General features: G+C 42.8%; 2 protein-coding genes across 3 annotated transcripts; both read left to right on the top strand.

Moving 5' to 3' along the window:
* Positions 1-340: 340 nt before the first annotated feature.
* LOC110502905 (NADPH oxidase organizer 1-like) lies at positions 341-7,210 on the top strand. Of its 2 annotated transcripts, none has more exons than XM_021581249.2 (8): positions 341-483; positions 634-714; positions 958-1,030; positions 1,257-1,440; positions 1,681-1,874; positions 2,065-2,178; positions 5,286-5,403; positions 5,870-7,210. In XM_021581249.2, the coding sequence occupies exons 1-8, from the start codon at positions 409-411 to the stop codon at positions 6,624-6,626; spliced, it is 1,596 nt and encodes a 531-aa protein (XP_021436924.2). In that variant the 5' UTR covers positions 341-408; the 3' UTR covers positions 6,627-7,210. The 2 variants fall into 2 exon arrangements, with proteins under 2 accessions (XP_021436924.2, XP_036816570.1); XM_036960675.1 differs by having other exon boundaries at positions 353-483; positions 1,263-1,440.
* Positions 7,211-16,471: 9,261 nt separating this feature from the next.
* LOC110503133 (RING finger protein 151) lies at positions 16,472-20,790 on the top strand. Its single transcript, XM_021581472.2, has 5 exons — positions 16,472-16,834; positions 17,337-17,482; positions 17,865-17,961; positions 18,886-19,115; positions 20,256-20,790. Exons 1-5 carry the CDS (start codon positions 16,832-16,834, stop codon positions 20,506-20,508), a joined length of 729 nt encoding a protein of 242 aa, XP_021437147.1. The 5' UTR covers positions 16,472-16,831; the 3' UTR covers positions 20,509-20,790.
* The last annotated feature ends 466 nt before the right edge of the window (positions 20,791-21,256 follow it).

The following is a 21,256-nucleotide window of genomic DNA, read 5'->3' as shown; positions in this document are numbered from 1 at the left end:
CTACAATCAATGGATAAGTAAATGTAAGCCTGGTGCCTACCCATGACCAAACCATTTAACTTGATAAATGACTATCCACTGTTTCTTTTGGAATTGATTGTTGTGGTTGGTGGACTGGATGGATGAATTGACCAATAAAAAAAAAATCTATTGAAAGCGACAAGACATTTATTCGCTTTAGCCCACAGCCCACAGCCCACAGCCCACAGCCCACAGCCCACAGCCCACAGCCCACAGCCAGGTAAAAAGCACCACGTGACGATATAGTTGCATAAGTGCCTACCGACTCCGCCTCTTCTCCTAAAGTATAAATTGTACTAAACAAGTCGAGCAGACAGAGATGAAAGCAAGAGGCTTGAGAGAAAGAGTAGATCATCAACTCAAAATTAGATTAGAATAAACTCAGACATGGGAGACCAGATGCGCTATGCCACTAGTGCCCAGATTATTGGAGTGATATATAGAGAGAAATTTCAAGTCAAGGTAAACCACTATAGATATGAATAAGCGTAGAGTGTGTGTGTGTGTATTCCATTTTTGTGTATATAAATTGGTCAATTTAAAAAAAAATCCTAATTTGTATCTGTTAAATATTTAGTTTTCTAAAATAATATAATTTCAAGTTTTCTACAGATGTTTATGATCTCCATACTGTGGTCTGATGAGAGTGAAGTAATTGTCTACAGATCATTCCTAGATTTGAAGGAGTTTCATGTAAGTTTTACATTGAACCTGTATATCAATAAAGGAGCGTCAATTTGCCGACCGGTTAAGGGCGTTGGGCCAGTAGGTGAAAAATATGTAGACATGCCCTTGAGCAGGCACTCAACCCTAATTGTTCCTGTAAGTTGCTCTGGATAAGAGTGTCTCCTAAATGACAAAATAAATGTAACAATTAAAAGTGATTGAAACATCTTTATCAGAGGATATGTGATATCCCTCCTCTTATTTCAACAGAGACAATTGAAGAAGAGGTTTTTCCTTGAGAATCCTTTCCGCAAGAGAGACAGAGTGATTCCCAAATTCAGAGGTAAGTCAACAACCTCAGTCTCATCTTTGCCTCACAATCTACTCCCAAACTATTTAAACTCTGCTTCGTCACTTTGCTGTCTCACTTCCTCATCACATTCATGTTGTTCTTCTTCCTACCTCAATGAAAAAGTGAAACCTCAACAATTCAAAAAGAGGGAATACATTTTTCTTTCTTTCACTGTGAATACTGAGTTCGGACCTTACTAATTGTTGTCTTCTCTCAGCCACAGCTATGAGGAGAAAGATCCAGGAGAAGGGTCCTTGTTGGTTGATGCGTCGGATGAACTTACTGGAGAACTACTGCAACGACCTGCTCAGGTGTGACCCCTCCGTGACCCGCAGTTCAGAGGTCACTCTGTTTTTCATGCCCAAAGACCACGACCTGCAGGCAGACTTCACCAAGAACAGGTAAACACATACAAACATTCCTCGTTTCAGCCTCTTTTTTAAAAATATATTTTTGTTTCAGCATTCTTATTTCACTACACTAATAATTAAATTGTAGATTAACATACTGGATGAGAGCATCTACTTACTACATGGCAACAATCTTTTATGAGCCTAGCACTCTGGTCTTCTCATGTAAACTTAAAGAAAACGTCCAGCAGGTACTGTATGTTATCGTTAGCATTTGTCTCCTCTCCACAGCATCATGATGCTGCCATCGAAGGAGGGGGTGGGGAACATGAGCGGGCAGCGTCTGAGCGTGGGCAATAGGACACACGCCTTTGTTAGCCAGTCTTACCGCTGTGTGGGGCCCTACAACACCAAGGACACTAAGAACAGGCCCTTTAAAGTGGCCTTGGATGAGAGGCTGGACGTGCTCATCAAAGACCCGGCAGGTTAGAGTCCTCCTTAATATAGTTTACTTTTATTTACCTGTATTTAAACGTAGGTTAGCCCACATTTAATTTCTCCTTACACTGTTAACCTGGGATAGGCTCCACTTTCAAGCTTTGTGTGGAGAAACATGGAAATGAAGACTAGTCTAATTAAGACTTCCTCTGTCTCGATCTGTGTGTGTTCATTCAGGCTGGTGGCTGGTGGAGAACGAGGACAAACAGTTGGCCTGGTTCCCTGCTCCCTACCTGGAGATGTGTGAGGCAGAGGAGGATGAAGATGAAATGAATGGAATTCCCTTGGGGGGTGAGATACTTCATATGGTATATTAATGCATATCCTTTCCACAGTCCAAACTTGATCACAGTTTGTTTAATATACTAGGCCTACTATGGATTGCAGTTGGCACATGGTGAAACCAAAGTAGTTTGAACATTCCACAGCCAGCCAAACACTAGGGGGCAGTCCTAAGCTAGATAAAACACCCTCATCCCAACAAAGTAGAGAATGACAGACTGAGAATGTATTACAGATTACAATATGGCATTACAAGATGTTCTGTCATGGTTTTGAGATTTGTCAGAATCCACTATCTACAGTGTCATCAGAATATTTTCACACCTCTGTCTTATTTCACATTTTGTTCTGTTTGGGGCGGTAGGTGTCCTAGTAGTTAGTGTTTGGCCAGTAACAGAAAGGTCGCTGGATCAAGTCCCTGAGCTGACAAGGTGAAAGTCTGTCCTTCTGCCCCTGAACAAGGCAGTTAACCCACTGTAGGCTGTCATTGTAAATAAGAATTTGTTCTTAACTGACCTGCCTAGTTAAAAAAAAAAATACAATGTGGATTAAATAGATTTTTCTCACCCATTTACACACAGTACCCCATACTGACAAAGTGAAAACATATACAGTACCAGTCAAAAGTTTGACTCTCGACACTGTAGTTTGAATTGAAAAGCATTTCAATTGACAGGTGTGCCTTATTTAAAGTTCATTTGTGGCGTTTTTTTCCACGTCAATTCATTTGAGCCAATCAGTTGTGTTGTGACAATGTAGGTTTGGTATACAGAAGACAGTCCTATTTGGTAAAAGCCCAAGTCCATATTATGGCAAGAACAGCTCAAATAAGCAAAGAGAAACAACAGTCCATCATTACTTTAAGACATGAAGGTCAGTCAATCTGGAAAACTTAAATAACTTTTAAAGTTTATTCAAGTGCAGTCGCAAAAACCATTGAGAGCTATGATGAAACTGGCTCTCATGATGACTGCCACAGGAAAGGAAGACCCAGAGTTACCTCTGCTGCAGAGGATACATTCATTAGAGTTAAATGCACCTCAGATTGCAGCCCAAATAAATGCTTCACAGAGTTCAAGTAACAGACACATCTCAACTGTTCAGAGGAGAGTGTGTGAATCAGGCCTCCGTGGTCAAATTGCTGCAAAGAAACCACCACTAAATGACACCATTGATCAATTTCTTCAAAAGATAATCAGTTCTATATAGTTATCAAACGTATATATATTGGTAGTAGAAAGGAAACACAGACTCTTTGTTCAAGTATTAAAATTCTCCTTTAGTAAACAATTGTAGGTAGAAGTTGTTACAGAGTACAGTATATGATAGCTCTCCCTGTGGCGCACTTAGGCGTAGTGGGTGCGGAGTCAGGAGCAGGAGGCAGAAGGTACAGAACAATACTTTAATCTCCAGCACAGAGAAAATAGTACAGACCAATACAGGGCACACATAAACGACCCGCCCAAAACCAGGAAATAACCAGTCCGAAGGAAAAACAAAACTGAAACGCACTACCACACACAAACACAGAGGGAAAAATAAGCCCGTACAAAGAGCAGGTGGGCCTTACCGGCTTAAATAGCCCAACTAAAAACCTAAACAAGAAACAGGTGTAACCAATAAGACAAAACCAACAGAAAAGGGAAAAGGGATCGGTGGCAGCTAGTAGACCGGTGACGACGACCGCCGAGCGCCGCCCGAACAGAAAGAGGAGCCACCTTCGGTGGGAGTCGTGACACTCCCCAGGTTCTGCAAAGTGTCTAAGACATCCTGTAACTCATAAAGCCTCCCCTGTTCCCCTTCCGTGACTTTCCCTGGCAACAACATTTTAATTAATCTATCCTCCCCCTGACAGCAGCAACCATCTTGTCAGCAATTGAAAGCTCACAAGTGGGTTTGACCGAAACCTGACCTTTCATTACAAGTATAGAGTCATAACAAGGTGAACGAGTCCAAGCATCTTCTGACAGGTGGCTGTTTTCATCATCCCTGTGGCAGCCTTGTGTTGTCAAAAAAACAGTCGTATTTCTCAGATAGGAAGAAGAGATTTGCTTGGGCCAAGAAACTTGAGCAATGGACATTAGACCGGTGGAAATCTGTCCTTAGGTCTGATAAGTCAAAATATGAGATTTTTGGTTCCAACTGCCGTGTCTTTTGAGACACAGAGTAGGTGAACGGATGATCTCTGCATGTGTGGTTCCCACTGTGAAGCATTGAGGAGGAGGTGTGATGGTGTGGGGGTGCTATGCTGGTGACACTGTCAGTGATTTATTTAGAATTCAAGACACACTTAACGAGCATTGCTACCACAGCATTCTGCAGCGATACGCCATCCCATCTGGTTTGCGCTTAGTGGGACTATCATTCATTTTTCAACAGGACAATGACCCAACACACCTCCAGGCTGTGTAAGGACTATTTGACCAAGAAGGAGAGTAATGGAGTGTTGCATCAGATGACCTGGCCTTCACAATCACCCGACCATAACTCAATTGAGGTGTTTTGGGATGAGTTGGACTGCAGAGAGAAGGAAAAGCAGGCAACAAGTGCTCAGCATATGTGGGAACTCCTTCAAGACTGTTGAAAAGCATTCCAGGTGAAGCTGGTTGAGAGAATGCCAAGAATGTGCAAAGCTGTCATCAATGCAAGGGTGGCTACTTTGAAGACTCTAAAATATGAACACTTTTTTGGTTACTACATGATTCCATATGTGTTATTTCATAGTTTTGATGTCTTCACTATTATTCTACAATGTACAAAATAGTAGAAAGAAAAACCCTTGAATGAGTAGGTGTGTCCAAACTTTTAACTGGCACTGTATATATATATATTTTTGCTTGAAAATGAAATATAGAAATATCTAATTTACATGATTATTCACACCCCTGAAACAGTACTTTGTTGAAGCACCTTTTGTGGCGATTACAGCTGTGAGTCTTTCTTGTTAAGTCTCTAAGAGCTTTTCACTTTTATTCTGAAAAACTTATGTGAAAAAAGTAAAGGGTTGTGAATACTCCTAAAGGCACTGTATAAATTCCTAGAAGGACTACTGCTGATGGTGTTGTAGAACGGAATCTCTTTTGTTGTTTTAACAAGCTTCCTGGTTTGTCCCTCAGGAACTCTCTACTGTGCAGTGAGGAGTTACTCCACTAACAATAATGACGAGGTGCCTGTTCCTATTGGCTCTGTGGTAGAGGTGCTGAGGAAATCAGATGACGGATGGTGGTTCATCGGGTATGTCAACATGTAACCTGACTATCAGTCTGCCTGTCTGCCTCTCAGAATGCTACACAGACAAAGCAACCAAAACTGCATTTACTTGTCTGGTATGTGATACAAGGCAACCTCTAATTTTCTTGGCTACAATAGTGTGACAGCAAGTATGTGGGAGGAACGTTTGAATGCATTGTCACTCCAAAAGTGATTATAGTTTATGTGAACAGGGAGCTCCTACTTGGCTGGCCACCAAAAGTTAATACCTGAAATAAAATGTCATAGTGACATCCCATGGTTTTCTTACAGTGTTATTTGGTAACGAACAACAGTGAAGAGAGTAGGGATGACCAATCACCTGTTAGTGGTTCCTTTTGATAAATGATTAATATTCTGTTAAGCAAAGACATGAAAGTCATGACCTCAAGATGTCCTGTAAAAAAACAAACTATTCGAACTCTGAGTGATGCAGCTCTTTTCTCTCCAGGTATAATGGAAGGATGGGCTATGTTCCCTCCATGTACCTGCAGCCTTACAACAACCCACGTTCTGGCCTCCACACCCTGCAGAGGAAGCTGCACAGCTCCTCTCTCAATCAGGCAACCCACATGAACAGCTCTATTCTCAACCTGGCATCAAGTGGTGGAAGCCAATCTAGCAACCGCTACCCAGCCACCATGTATGAGGAGACAGAGCTTAAGGAGCATACCACCGAGCCCAGGGGTAATCCGTACCGGGCTCCCCATCTCCAAAAGACCCGCTCTCTGGAGCTCCTGTCTGAGACCCGTCTCGGCATGGCCGTCCCTCCATCCCAAAGAGAGAGAGAAGACCTGGAGTCAAAGCCGAATCCAGCAATCCGCAAGAGCACCATCAGCGGGGCAGAGTCTTCCATCTCTGACTTCAGCTCGTCAGGCATTGAGTCTCTGGGCCGGAGTATCAGGGCATATTCCTCCAGTGAGGAGGACCCCCTAAGCCCCCCACACAGCACCAAGTCCTCACCCGAGCCAGGGGAGAGGAATAGTGGCCGCAGCCGCCCAGATGAGAGCCTCTCCTCCAGCTCCAGGCCTGAGGCTGGGTCCTGTAAGATGCCCACCACTGCCCCCAGGGTGCCCACGCGACCCAGAGCCCATGAGATCCTGACTCGGTGTACCACCATGACCCGCAAGGCTGCCCTGGCCTCCAGGGGGGAGTTCTCCCTGCAGGACCCCATCCAGACCCACAAGAAAGGTTGGCAGCAGTGGTAGGGGAAGTGGGGGACAAGGTCATGGGGAGCCGTGGGGAGTGCTGGTTTTGGGGTTATGTTGAAACTCGTCTCTCGTGATCGACTTTACATGTAGCGCAATACTTTGAGAATGGCTCATGAGACTATGGTTAAATTAGCATAAGAACGCCTGCTGTATGCTACACTAACTATGACTCCCTCCAACAATTTTTATGTGAGTAAATGTACCTGTCAAATAAAAAACTCTTGACAGGCCTTTTATCCATAATCAGAGTTAAGATGGGAAGGAAACATATTGTACTTCTGTTCTTTATTCAGTAACTTAAAAGTTAGGTGACAAAGTACTTTTTCAGATGTGCAAAGTCTCATCCGCTTTAGATCTACCCCTTTGTAGTTCACCAATGACTGGTTTGTTTGTAGTTGACCAATGACTGGTTTGTTTGTAGTTGACCAATGACTGGTTTGTTTGTTGTAGCCTACATGTCATACTTCTATTGGTGTCTGAAGTCACTGTTATTCCATACTGGAATTTTACTGTAACTATTTACCATTACTGTCTGTATGCCTTATATGCATGTCTAACTAATATAGTGTGCATTAAACAATATCCTATACACTGAATTCAATGTATTCATCTTCTCTCTTTCCAAGTCGTATTTTCTACTGTGGTCACATGTTTCTTTCCGTTTATATTGTCAGCTCAGAATCCACTACCTCGCAAGCGAACTGAACATCTTATTAAAAACATCCCTCCAACACACACACAATCCACCAGTTGTGTCACGCCCTGGTCTTAGTATTTTGTGTTTTCTTTATTATTTTGGTCAGGCCAGGGTGTGACATGGGTTATTTATGTGGTGTGTTTTGTCCTGCGGTTTTTGTAGGTTATGGGATTGTGGTATAGTAGAGTTGTCTAGGTAAGTCTATGGTTGCCTAGAGTGGTTCTCAATCAGAGGCAGGTGTTTATCGTTGTCTCTGATTGAGAACCATATTTAGGCAGCCATATTCTTTGAGTGTTTTGTGGGTGATTGTTCCTGTCTCAGTGTTTGCTTGCACCAGATAAGGCTGTTTAGGTTTTCACGTTACGTTTATTGTTTTGTATTCATCGTGTTTATCTTTTATTAAAGATGTATCGAAATAACCATTTTGGTCCGATCCCTGCTACACCTCCTCTTCAGAGGAAGAAGAGAACCTTAACAAGTTGCCTGCGAAAACATCAGGTGATCAGATACCCGTGGCATTTAAGAAAACACTAGAAGTGATTGAGGAGCTGAGATTATGATTCAAATGGTTCATTACACTGTTTTTCTTGTTACTTTTATCTTTCCAAATGAGTTCAATTCATTCATTTCAAAGGTGAGGTGACTTAAACTGCAAAATGAATGAAGTGAAGAACCAGCATTGTGTAAAAGCATTTGTGGGGATTGCCTTGACACTATTAGATGTTGTAATCTGAGATTGTCGATTTGCTTCTGATTGAGGTGAGAGTAAAAGCATATTATGTAACATGGTTTCTTATGTTCTCTAACAGTCAGTTAGAAAGACAGCTGAACGAACATTGAAAAATAAAGCTCTTGTCACTCTGTCATCGCCTTGCCATGGACACTGTTAGATGAGAAATGTGTTTCTCAAGTTGTTGCTGTTGGCAGCAATTTCTCTGCGTATGTCGAAGGCTTTTGTTAACATGACTAATGCTACGGACAAAGGGATTCACTTCATATCACATCTTAAAAATAACTTAACTGTATCATATTCAATATCAATCTTTATGGACAATATATGTTTTGCTTTTCATGACAACAAAAAGACGGCACTTTATGTCCCATTTATTATTTAAATAAACAAGGTATTCTGATAGTTTCCCTCTGAGAAAAGGAATAGTGGATTCCTTATCACAACAAGATGAAACTAGCCTAATGCATCTAGATTAAATCTGTCAATCAAAAAAGAAAATGTATAAAAGAGAAGCATGTGGAGTTTCCAAATCATTACATGAATTGAGGTTCTCTGATTTCATCTATAACTTCCATTATTACTTCTGGACTTGTGCACGTGACATTAAACCTTGAAACTAAAGCAAACCAACAGTGTACTTTTAGGAGTGGCATTTACAGTCAGGAACAAAGTGTTAATTGTGTTGACATGACTTTTATCCCAACACAAGCGGGAAGGACACTGATTAAACAGAGTAGAGTAGCTGAACTGACACGGTGCCATTCTTGCTTATTACACACGACTGTTGCTAAAAGAGTGATGGCTTATTGGGAAAATGAGTTAATATTAATGAAAAGTCAAAGCAAAGACAAGGGAATGTGTCTAATGGGAATTGCTTAGAGATCAATGATTTACTGGTGGGAATGCTTTTAAGAGAAGGTTAATACTGTAAGAAAGGTAATGAAGACTTTTGTTTACACAAAAACATTGGTAGATTATTCAATTGACCTTTAAATCACTGAAAATACAGACATTGCTGATATAAAAAAAAAGTTCCCATGTCTCCAATTTACAGGATGTAACATTTTGCCAGTAAGTCAGATCAGTGTAATGTACTCAAAGCATGCCACAAGTTGGCACCAATTAAAACAAAAGGAGGGAAGCTTCAGAAATGTGAATCACAAACGCATGTTTCATGATTAACGACTCATGGTGTAATTGTAATAACATACAGGAACTCAAGGCGTTTTGTTCACCTGACCTAGAATAACTCACAATGAAATGCCGACAGTGTTAACTCCAAAATTAAATTTATTTGGTTATTGTCACAGCACCATATGTCCCCCCTCAAGCCGAATCCATGACAGCCATCAAGGAACTTCACTGGACTTTATGCAAACTAGAAACCATATATCCTGAGGCTGCAGTTATTGTAGCTGGGGATTTTTTACAAAACAAATTTGAGGAAAAGGATACCTAAATTCTATCAGCATATTGACTGTATGACTGTAGTACTCGCGCTGGACAAAAACTTGATCATTGTTATTCCAACTTCATGGATGCATACAAGGCCTTCCCCAGCCCTCCTATAGGCAAATCTGACCACGACTCCATTTTGCTCCTCCCTTCCTATAAGCAGAAACTCAAATAGGAAGTACCTGTGCTAAGGACTATTCAACGCTGGTCTGACCAATCGGAATCCACACTTCAAGATTGTTTTGATCACGCGGACTTGGATATGTAGCTTCCGAGAATAATATTGACGTGTGCACTGAGACGGTTACTGATTTCATCAAGAAGGGAGGTGTTGTACCCACTGTGACTATTAAAACCTACCCTAACCAGAAACTATGGATAGATGGTACATTTGCGCAAAACTGAAGGGCGAACCACCGCATTTAACCATGGCAAGGTGATTGGGAATATGGAAGAATACAAACAGAATTGTCCTTCCCTCCAAAAGGCAAAACGTCAGCATAAAGACAAGTGGAATTGCAATTTAACGTCTCAGACACGAGACGTATGTGGCAGGGTCTAAAGACAATCACAGACTACAAAAGGAAAACCAGCCAAACCGGACACCGACGTCTTGCTTCCGGACAAGCTAACCAAGTTTTTTGCCCGCTTTGAAGATAACCCAGTGCCACTGATGTGGCCAGCTACCAAGGACTGTGGGCTCTCCTTCTCCGTGGCCGACGTGAGTAAGACATTTAAAAGTGTAAATCCTCGCAAAGCTGCCGGCCCAGACAGCATCTCTAGCCGCGTCCTCAGAGCATGTGCAGACCAGCTGGCTGGTGTGTTTACAGACATATTCAGTCTCTCCCTATCCCAGTCTGCTGTCCCCACATGCTTCAAGATGGCCACCATTGTTCCTGACCCAAGCATGCAAAGGTAACTGAACTAACTGACTTCTGTCATCATGAAGTGCTTTTAGAGACTAGTTAAGGATCATAATACCTCCACCGTACCTGTCACCCTAGATCCACTTGAATTTGCATACCGCCCCAATAGGTCCACAGACGATGCAATCGCCATCACACTGTACACTACCCTATCCCACCTGGACAAGAGGAATACCTATGTAAGAATGCTGTTCATTGACTACAACTCAGCAATAAACACCATAGTACCCTCCAAGCTCATCATTAAGCTTTAAGCCCTGGGTCTCAACCCCGCCCTGTGCAATTGGGTCCTGGACTTCTTGACGGGCCGCCCCGCAGGTGGTGAAGGAAGGAAACAACACCTCCACTTCACTGATCCTCAACACTGGGGCCCCATAAGGGTGCGTGTTCAGCCCTGTCCTGTACTCCCTGTTCACCCATGACCGCGTGGCAATGCACGCCTCCGACTCAGTCATCAAGTCTGCAGATGACACAACAGTAATAGGCTTGATTACCAACAATGACGAGACAGACTACAGGGAGGAGGTGCGGGCTCTGGGAGTGTGGGGTCAGGAAAATAACCTCTCACTCAATGCCAACATAACAAAGGAGATGATTGTGGACTTCAGGAAACAGAGCAAGCACCCCCCTATCCATAACAATGGGACAGCAGTGGAGGTGGAAAGTTTTAAGTTCCTCTGCATACATATCACTGACAAACTGAAATGGTCCACCCACACAGACAGACTGGTGAAGAAGGCGCAACAGTGCTTCGTCAACCTCAGGAGGCTTGAGAAATTTGGCTTGTTACCTAAAACCCTCACAAACCTTTACAGATGCACAATTGAGAGCATCAGGATGTATCACCGCCTGGTACGGCAACTGCACTGCCCACAACCGCAGGGCTCTCCAGAGTGTGGTGCGGTCTGCACAACGCATCCCCGGGGACAAACTACCTGCCCTCCAGGACACCTACAGCACCGATGTCACAGGAAGGCCAAAAAGATAATCAAGGACAACAACCACCCGAGCCACTGCCTGTTCACCCTTCTATCATTAGGGCGGCAGGTAGACGAGTGGTTAGAGCTTTGGACTAGTAACCGAAAGGTTGCAAGATCAAATCCCCGAGCTGACAAGGTAAAAATCTGTTGTTCTAACCCACTGCCTTGTCCATCAATGAAAATAAGAATTTGTTCTTATAGTTAAATAAATAAAAAAAATCATCCAGAAGGTGAGGTCAGTACAGGTGCATCAAAGCTGGGACCGAGAGGCTGAAAAACAGCTTCTATCTCAAGGACATCAGACTGTTAAACAGCCATCACTAGCACAGAGAGGCTGCTGCTGACATACACAGACTTGAAATCACTAGTCACTTTAATAATGTTTACATTACTTGCATTACTCATCTCATCTCATATACTGTATTCTATAGTATCTACTGTATCTTAGTCTATGCTGCTTAGATTTGTGGGTATTAGGTATGTGTTGTGAAATTGTTAGATATTACTTTTTAGATATTGCTGCACTGTCGGAACTAGAAGCACAAGCATGTCAAAACACCCGCAATAACATCTACTAGACATGTGTATGTGACCAATAACATTTGATTTGATTTAATCATAAAACAAGTCAATCATCTCAATCATCTCACTCAACAGGTCAGGTATCTGTAGATGCTCGTCAGACAGTAATAATTAGCATCAGTACTTCCCACACTACCAACACTGCTGAGTAAGTAGCAACTTCCCCCTCTCTCCACCCAGATCAGTGCACTGTCTTTCCAAGCACATAAAGTTGGCACGTTTTCAAGATTCTCATCTCTGACGTTTTATAACTAGTTTCTCGAAACGAAACACGTAGAGAAGCATCCGCATTGCATTCAGTAAATCGGATCTATGCATTGTTAAGATAAAGATAATTACTTAATGGGAATGGATGGACCTGTATGATAAAGCAGAGAGTTAATATTAACCCTGAAGGGGAGTTGTTTACTGTTAGGCTTGAGAAGCAGTATTTAGTAGTATTTATCAGTATTAGTAGTATCCTCAATTAGCTTCTGCAGAGGCTAATCTACCTGGTATCCAAACAGTAATCAAAACAGAACAAATAAAATACATAATGTACATAGCACTACTTTTACAATTGAGTCATTTAGCAGACCAAGGTGTGATGCTTCCTTGAAGGAAATGCTTTCTTTTACAGAAAGACAAAGTTGGCTGTTATCTCATAAACATTTAGAATGTATTTGAATCAATAGATAAATACAACAACGGTTAAAATCAGGATATGAACTAATAGGCTAAAACAAGGATTAAAAATGTACAAATAATAAAATCTAGCCAACATGCTCACCTTCCACTCCTAACTGCCTCTCTCCCCCAAACACATATACACATGTATTCAATCAACTGACATTGGTGGGAGGGTCTTACCATACACTTACCTTGGGCTCCCGAGTGGCGCAGTGGTCTAAGGCACGGCATCTCTTTGCAAGAGAGGTCACTGCAGAACCTGGTTTGAATCCAGGCTGTATCAGATCTGGCCGTAATTGGGAGTACCATAGGGCGGTGCACAATTGGCCCACCGTCGTCCAGGTTTGGCAGTCATTGTAAATAAGAATTTATTCTGACTTGCCAAGTTTAATAAAGGTTAAACATGTTTTAAATAAAAAAATGTAAAAAAAATACCCAATTACCCAATTGTGTGTGTGTGTGTGTAAAGAAATAAAACAACAGTAAAAAGACATTTGAAAAAAGAGTATCAAGGCTATATACAGACACCTGTTAGTCAGGCTTATTGAGGTAGTATGTACATGTAGGTATCGTTAAAGTGACTATGCATATGTAACGATGTGAAATAGCTAGCTAGTTAGCGGTGGGGCGCGCTACTAGCATTTCAATCGGTGACGTCACTCTGAGACCTTGAAGTAGTGGTTCCCCTTGCTCTGCAAGGGCCGCGGATTTGTGGGGTGATGGGTAACGATGCTTCGAGGGTGACTGTTGACGTGTGCAGAGCGTCCCTGGTTCGCACCCAGGTCGGGGCGAGGGGATGGACGTAAAGTCTCTACTGTTACACATATATGATGAACAAAGAGTAGCAGAAGTGTAAAAAGAGGGGTTGGCGGGTGGTGGGACACAATGCAGATGTGTGGGAGCACTGGTTGGTCGGGCCAATTTAGGTAGTATGTACAGTACATGAATGTATAGTTAAAATGACTATGCATATACAATAAACAGAGAGTAGCAGCAGCGTAAAAGAGGGGTTGGGGGGAGGGGGCACACAATGCAAATAGTCCGGGTAACCATTTGGTTACCTGTTTATGAGTCTTATGGCTTGGGGGTAAAAACTGTTGAGAAGCCTTATTGTCCTGGACTTGGCACTCCGGTACCGCTTGCCATGCGGTAGTAGAGAGAACAGTCTATGGCTGTGGTCTTTGACAATTTTTAGGGCCTTCCTCTGACACCGCCTGGTGTAGAGGTCCTGGATGGCAGGCAGCTTTGCCCTAGTGATGTACTGGGCCGTACGCACTACCCTCTGAAGTGCCTTGCGGTCGGAGGCCGAGCAATTGCCGTACCAGGCAGTGATGAACCGGTCAGGATGCTCTCGATGTTGCAGCTGTAAAACCTTTTGAGGATCTCAGGACCCATGCAAAATCTTTTTAGTTTCCTGAGGGGGAATAGTCTTTGTCATGCCCTCTTCACGATTGTCTTGGTGTGTTTGGACCAATCTAGTTTGTTGTTGATGTGGACACCAAGGAATTTGAAGCTCTCAACCTGATCCACTATCGCCCCATCGGTGAGAATGGGAACGTGTTCTGTGCTCCTTTTCCTGTTGTCCACAATCATTTCCTTAGTCTTGGTTACGTTGAGGGATAGGTTGTTATTCTGGCACCACGTGGCCAGGTCTCTGACCTCCTCTCTATAGGCTGTCTCATCGTTATCAGTGATCAGGCCTACCACTGTTGTGTCGTCAGCTAACTTAATGATGGTGTTGGAGTCGTGCCTGGCCATGCAGTCGTGGGTGAACAGGGAGTACAGGAGGGGACTGAGCATGCACCCCTGGGGAGCTCCAGTGTTGAGGATCAGCGTGGCAGATGTGTTGCTACCTACCCTCACCACCTGGGGGCGGCCTGTCAGGAAGTCCAGGATCCAGTTGCAGAGGGAGGTGTTTAGTCCCAGGTTCCTTAGCTTGGTGATGAGCTTTGAGGGTGCTATGGTGTTGAACGCTGAGCTGTAGTCAATTAACAGCATTCTCACATAGGTGTTCCTTTTGTCCAGGTGGGAAAGGGCAGTGTGGAGTGCCTTAGAGATTGCATCATCTGTGGATCTGTTTGGGCGGTACGCAAATTGAAGTGGGTCTATGGTTTCTGGAATAATGGTGTTGATGTGAGCCATTACCAGCCTTTCAAAGCACTTCATGGCTACGGACGTGAGTGCTACGGGTCTGTAGTCATTTAGGCAGGTTGCCTTTGTGTTCTTGGGCACAGGGACTATGGTGGTCTGCTTGAAGCATTTTGGTATTACAGACTCAATCAGGGACATGTTGAAAATGTCAGTGAAGACACCTGCCAGTTGGTCAGCACATGCCCAGAGCACACGTCCTGGTAATCCGTCTGGCCCCACAGCCTTGTGTATGTTGACCTGTTTAAAGGTCTTACTCACGTCGGCTACGGAGAGAGTGATCACACAGTCGTCCGGAACAGCTGATGCTCTCATGCATGCCTCAGTGTTGCTTGCATCGAAGCGAGCATAGAAGCAATTTAGCTCATCTGGTAGGCTCGTGTCACTGGGCAGCTCGCGGCTGCGCTTCCCTTTGTAGTAGTTTGCAAGCCCTGCCACATCCGAACAGCGTTGGAGCCGGTGTAGTATGATTCAATCTTAGGTCTGTATTGACGCTTTGCCTGTTTGATGGTTCATCGCAGGGCATAGCGGGATTTCTTGTAAGCTTTCAGGTTAGAGTCCCGCACCTTGAAAGCGGAAGCTCTACCCTTTAGCTCAGTGCGAATGTTGCCTGTAATCCATGGCTTCTGGTTGGGGTATGTACGTACAGTCACTGTGGACTTATAAATTATTGCACTTATTGATAAAGCCAGTGACTGATGTGGTGTATTCCTCAATCTCATCGGAAGAATCCCGGAACATGTTCCAGTCTGTGATAGCAAAGCAGTCCTGTAGTTTAGCATCTGCTTCATCTGACCATTTTTTTATAGACCGAGTCACTGGTGCTTACTGCTTTAATTTTTTGCTTGTAAGCAGGAATCGGGAGGATAGAGTTGTGGTCAGATTTACGAAATGGAGGGCGAGGGAGAGCTTTGTCTCTGTGTGTGGAGTACAGGCTGCCACCCCTCGTCTTACCGGGGTGTGCTGTTCTATCCTGCCGGTGCAGCGTGTATCCCGCTAGCTGAATATCCATGTCGTCATTTAGCCACGATTCCGTGAAACATAGGATATTACAGTTTTTGATGTCCCGTTGGAGGATATTCGGGATCGTACCTCGTCTAGTTTATTGTCCAATGATTTCACGTTGTAATATTGACAGTAACAGCAGCTTTCCTGGTTGCCTTCTGCCTGTGGTCACTTGGCGGGATATGAAATATTATTGAAAAAACAAAGCTGCGAAATAATAATAAAAATAATAGTAACAATAATAATAATCACAACAACAACAATAAAAATAATAATAACACTAATAATAACAATAATAATAACAATAACAACAATAATATAACAAATATGTGTAATAATAGCACACTTTTCAAAACATTTTAAAAAGCTCTCTTAAAAACCTTCAGCCAATGTCACAGACAAAAGTATTGAAATTAATGTTACATAAAATAAACTACAGAATAAAGTTGGCTGTTATTGCATTTAAAAGGTACTTTTTATTGAATAGAAACCTCCACTGAGTTCTGAAAGAGGCCTATTCATAGTAGCCCACTCACTGTGGCCATCAGTCAGAGCAATAGTTAGAGAATGCCGATGGGTTTGGAAGCTCTAGAGCCAGCCGTCATTCATTTCCATAGCAACTCCCCCTGTCAAAGCAGTAAAACCTGGAGGGTACCAAAAAAAGAGGGAGAGAAAAAAAAGAGAGAACGAGAAAAAAGGACCCAGGTGGTTAGTCACTAGCTCTGGACGTAGTTTTGAGTCTAACAGTAAGTACTATAGTGTGGAACTTCAGAGAAGAAGAATGACATGGATCTTTACCACTGGAAAGCTGAATGATTATTGGTCAAATGATGTCTTTTTTCCAGGGTGTTTTAGCAGTGTATTTTTGTGGCTTGGCACACAGGGATATTTGTTAGTGTTGTTGACATGTAGGCCAGTCCTAACTAAAGGGAGTGAGGGGCTGAGCTGTGGGAATGAAAACTGTAGCAACTGTGACCTCATGACAATTGACAACAGAGCAGTGAAATATGGTGAGTTAAAATATATAGATCTAATTTATAATGATGAGTGACTTTCTGGATGAAATATGGATTATGATTTTCAAGAACAACTTTGTGTCGAGAGAGCTACAGGTATCCAAAAAACTTAAGAGGTCGTAGAAAAGGAACACAGATTATTATATATTTTTTTTAAATAAGGTATGTGGTTGAAGAATTTGTGCACTGGAGTGACTGGACCTGGCAATTTGTCAACCATGTAAACATTTTGGGGAGATTTGATTGTTCCTGTTTAATGTATTATGTTTTATTATAACAGAGTGGCTTTGATTTTACTAACTTACTGCTATTGACATTACTTTGATTTAGTTACCTAAAGTACAACTATCTTATTTCCTAACTAACTTCTCTTGTGTGTGTGTGTGTGTGTGCGTGTGTGCGTGTGCGTGTGTGTGTGTGTGTGTGTGTGCGTGTGTGCGTGTGTGCGTGCGTGTGTGCGTGTGTGTGTGCGTGTGTGTGTGTGTGTGTGTTTCAGAGTGGGGGTTACGACGTGGACCTGTTTGTGGACGGTCCAGACTATGACCTGCTCTGCACCATCTGTAGAGCTGTCCTGAGGTGTCCTGTCAGAGTGGCCTGTAACCATGTCTTCTGCAAGACCTGCATCCTACAGTGGCTCAGGAGGTACAGTACACTGGGTCATGTCCTCAGTTTAGGACACACTGTAGATAGAAGGAATATTGTAACCATAAGTGGTTATTCATTAGAAAAGACAGTAGCTCTATTATTAGGAAAGGTAGGAAGAAACATCTCACTGGACACACACCGGTTGAATCAACGCTGTTTCCATGTCATTTCAATTAAATGGAACCAACATGGAATAGACGTTGAATTGACGTCTGTGCCCAGTGGGATGTGTTTCTAGAACACAAGATTCTGATTTTGGTACGTTTTCACAGTGCTGAAAGATGATTACCAACTAGTTTCTTCAGGTTTTCGACTGTAGAAATGATCCTTTCAAAGTGTAAAATGAATGTTATTGATTCAATTCAGCTCTCTTCTCTAGACAGGAGACATGTCCCTGCTGTAGGAACACTATCAGTCCCAGCTTTATGTTCGTCATGTACAAATTGAGTAAAACTATCAGCCGCCTCAGGATTAAGGTGAGTTACGTGAGACTGAAAAACAGCTTCTATCTCAAGGCCATCAGACTGTTAAACAGCCACCACTAACATTGAGTGGCTGCTGCCAACACACTGACTCAACTCCAGCCACTTTAATAATGGGAATTGATGGGAAATTATGTAAAATATATCACTAGCCACTTTAAACAATGCTACCTAATATAATGTTTACATACCCTACATTATTCATCTCATATGTATACGTATATACTGTACTCTATATCATCTACTGCATCTTTATGTAGTACATGTATCACTAGCCACTTTAACTATGCCACTTTGTTTACATACTCATCTCATATGTATATACAACACTCAATACCATCTACTGTGTCTTGCCTATGCCGCTCTGTACCATCACTCATTCATATATCTTTATGTACATATTCTTTATCCCCTTACACTTGTGTCTATAAGGTAGTAGTTTTGGAATTGTTAGCTAGATTACTTGTTGGTTATTACTGCATTGTCGGAACTAGAAGCACAAGCATTTCGCTACACTCGCATTAACATCTGCTAACCATGTGTATGTGACAAATAAAATTTGATTTTATTTTATCACAGCCTGATGTTGCTAAGTGTTTCTATTACAAAGTAATGGAGTTCATTTTTCTCTGTAAGCAATGTGTGAGGGCCACATAGTGGCAAGGAAATTGGATGTTTCAAGCATAGAGGAACTTTCCCTGTCTCATATGTCATCATGCTTCTCATATTGAATAATTTATTTCTTCATAGATCATTCAAACAACCTTCGGCAATCTTTGACTTTCCCACACTCTTCCACTTCTTCTCCTCTCTTCTCTTCACTCTTCTCTCTCTTCTCCTCTCCTCTCTTCTCCCCTCTTCTCTCTCTCCTTCCCTCTCCGCTCATCTCTGCTCTACCCCTCTCACTCTCCCCTGTAGTGTAACAACGAGGGATGCTCAGCCACTTTCCCTCTGTCTGAGGAGTTCCTCCATAGTTCCTCCTGCCAGTTCCAGAGGGTCCCATGCCCCCACCAGGGCTGTGGTTCCTTGGTGCCCCGCTCAGCCCTGGAGGTCCACTCACAGCACTGCCAGCACTGGAGCCAGCTCTGCCCCATGGGCTGTGGTACTCTGCTCACACAGGCCACCCAGCCCCAGCACAACTGCTTCAGGTGGGTGGATGTTAAAACACTGGGAGTGGGTGGGTGTTAAAACACTGGGAGTGGGTGGGTGTTAAAACACTGGGAGTGGGTGGGTGTTAAAACACTGGGAGTGGGTGGGTGTTAAAACACTGGGAGTGGGTGGGTGTTAAAACACTGGGAGTGGGTGGGTGTTAAAACACTGGGAGTGGGTGGGTGTTAAAACACTGGGAGTGGGTGGATGTTAAAACACTGGGAGCGGGTGGATGTTAAAACACTGCGAGTAGGTGGATGAGGTGAGACAGAATGGATGTAGCGTTTGTATTTTGAATTTAGAAGCATGCCTCACTTTATTTATTTTGTAGTAGATTAGGTGAGTTTTCTATCCTGGAATCCAAACTGAACATTACTGAAAAGGAAAGGAAGTGGAACAATATTCAGTTTGCATTCCAGGCTAGAATTTCCCCTTTTATAATGCTCTGAGTCGACAGTCAAGTCAGAAGAAGGAATTCCCGTCGACCACGGCCACAAATTGGGGGAAACAAACATTATTTCCCATTGACCCCCATTGTAAAATAATCAACTTTGTAGATTTTTTGTTATACAAAAATAACAAAACATGTTGAAAAGCTGCTTTGTTGTTCAATGTACATGTAACCAGGTCAAAAATCCCGACCTGTGGTTCCAATGCTCCCACGTAGGGGAATAGAGCCTGTGGCTTCAGGTGGTGTGGTGTGGGAGAGTGGGAATTGCGGGGACCGGTGTCCTAGTAGGGTACATGTAGCTATGTGTGTAGAAAACATTTCATTACAGGTAAGACATTTAAGTTGTTTAGTACAGTCCGTTTGTAACTCAACTCACTACTTTATAGTCTGTTTGTTTGTTTGTGTAGTTGGTCTTGGCTAGCTTAATGTTCTGGTTGGTAGCAAGCTTAGCACTCACTCACAAGTGGCTGCTAGCACTGTCATGAAAAGGGGCATGAGGGAAGCCCTACTATATTAAGTTTTTCTAAGTAGTGAGAGAGCTCTGGAGCAGGTAATAGTTATCTATGTTGTACTTTAGATATAGATACAACATTCTATCTAATACCGATTGGGAGTATTTACAAATTCTCTAAGTAAAGCTCAGTATCAATGCATGAATCCCCTATGATGATAATGATGGTTACCCCAGGCAGCTGAGGCAGCATGTGGAGGCCCAGAGGCAGAGTCACAGAGCCATCGCTAGCGCCCTCCGGAGAAAGATGGGGAGAATGCAGACCGCCATGACACACGTCAGGAGGCAGGTGGCGCTCATCTGTGAGAGCCTAGAGGTCATGGGAGAGGAGGAGGCGGAGGGGGAGGAGGGTGGAGAGGTGTATGAGGGATATGGAGAGGGGGAGACAACAGGGGAGAGTAACACGAGCAGCAGTAGCAGCAGCTCTTGAGATGGGTACAGGTTTTTATTTTTTTATTTTTCACAAATTATTAATAAAGTTTTATGTGACATAATGGTTTTTATATCAAATCTGTTTATGCGAAAATGTGAAAATGAAAGAGGTTTTGGATTTTAATGATTTTAATGAAACTGTTAATTTCATTTTGGTGTATTTTGTAAATTCTGCAAATTTATTCTTCTGGATTGTTTTCTTTTCAGAATGTTTTTATTAGGTTGATTATTGTATTTCGGCAAAACCAAATCTCAAATGATTAAAAACATGACAAAAACACTTCCTCATGTCATGGTTTTATTCAATGATTGTTTTCATTTTCATGTATTAAATATGGACTGTCTGCTCAAAAGGACATTGAACTGTAAACAATTAAAACAGCAAGGAAACTCACACCTCATTACTGTTCCTCACATGTAAACATTGACCAAAGGTATGACTTCGGTTGAAGTTCTGTAATATAAAGTATCCCACTACATTTGGTGACACATCTACTTGTAGTGCTATGAGAACTTCAAGGGTGTCATATTGTCATTGGGCCACAGGGAGGCACTAGTCCAACTCTGTAGTAGTATTGTCCTGGGAGATCCTCTCAATCGACTCCATGGAGGAGTGGTCTGATGACTGGGACGGACACTGCTAGGCCGCTGGAGGACCGTCCATCCCAGAATGCATCAGAGAAAGGTAGATGTCATCCATGTTGGGCAGCACAAACACATTCTGGAATGGAGGGAAGATAGGTTAA

Source organism: Oncorhynchus mykiss, chromosome 23, assembly GCF_013265735.2.
Source record: "Oncorhynchus mykiss isolate Arlee chromosome 23, USDA_OmykA_1.1, whole genome shotgun sequence".
Lineage (NCBI taxonomy): Eukaryota > Metazoa > Chordata > Actinopteri > Salmoniformes > Salmonidae > Oncorhynchus > Oncorhynchus mykiss.
Note: the sequence above shows the minus strand (reverse complement) of the source record. Positions and strands in the feature narration are given on the sequence as shown.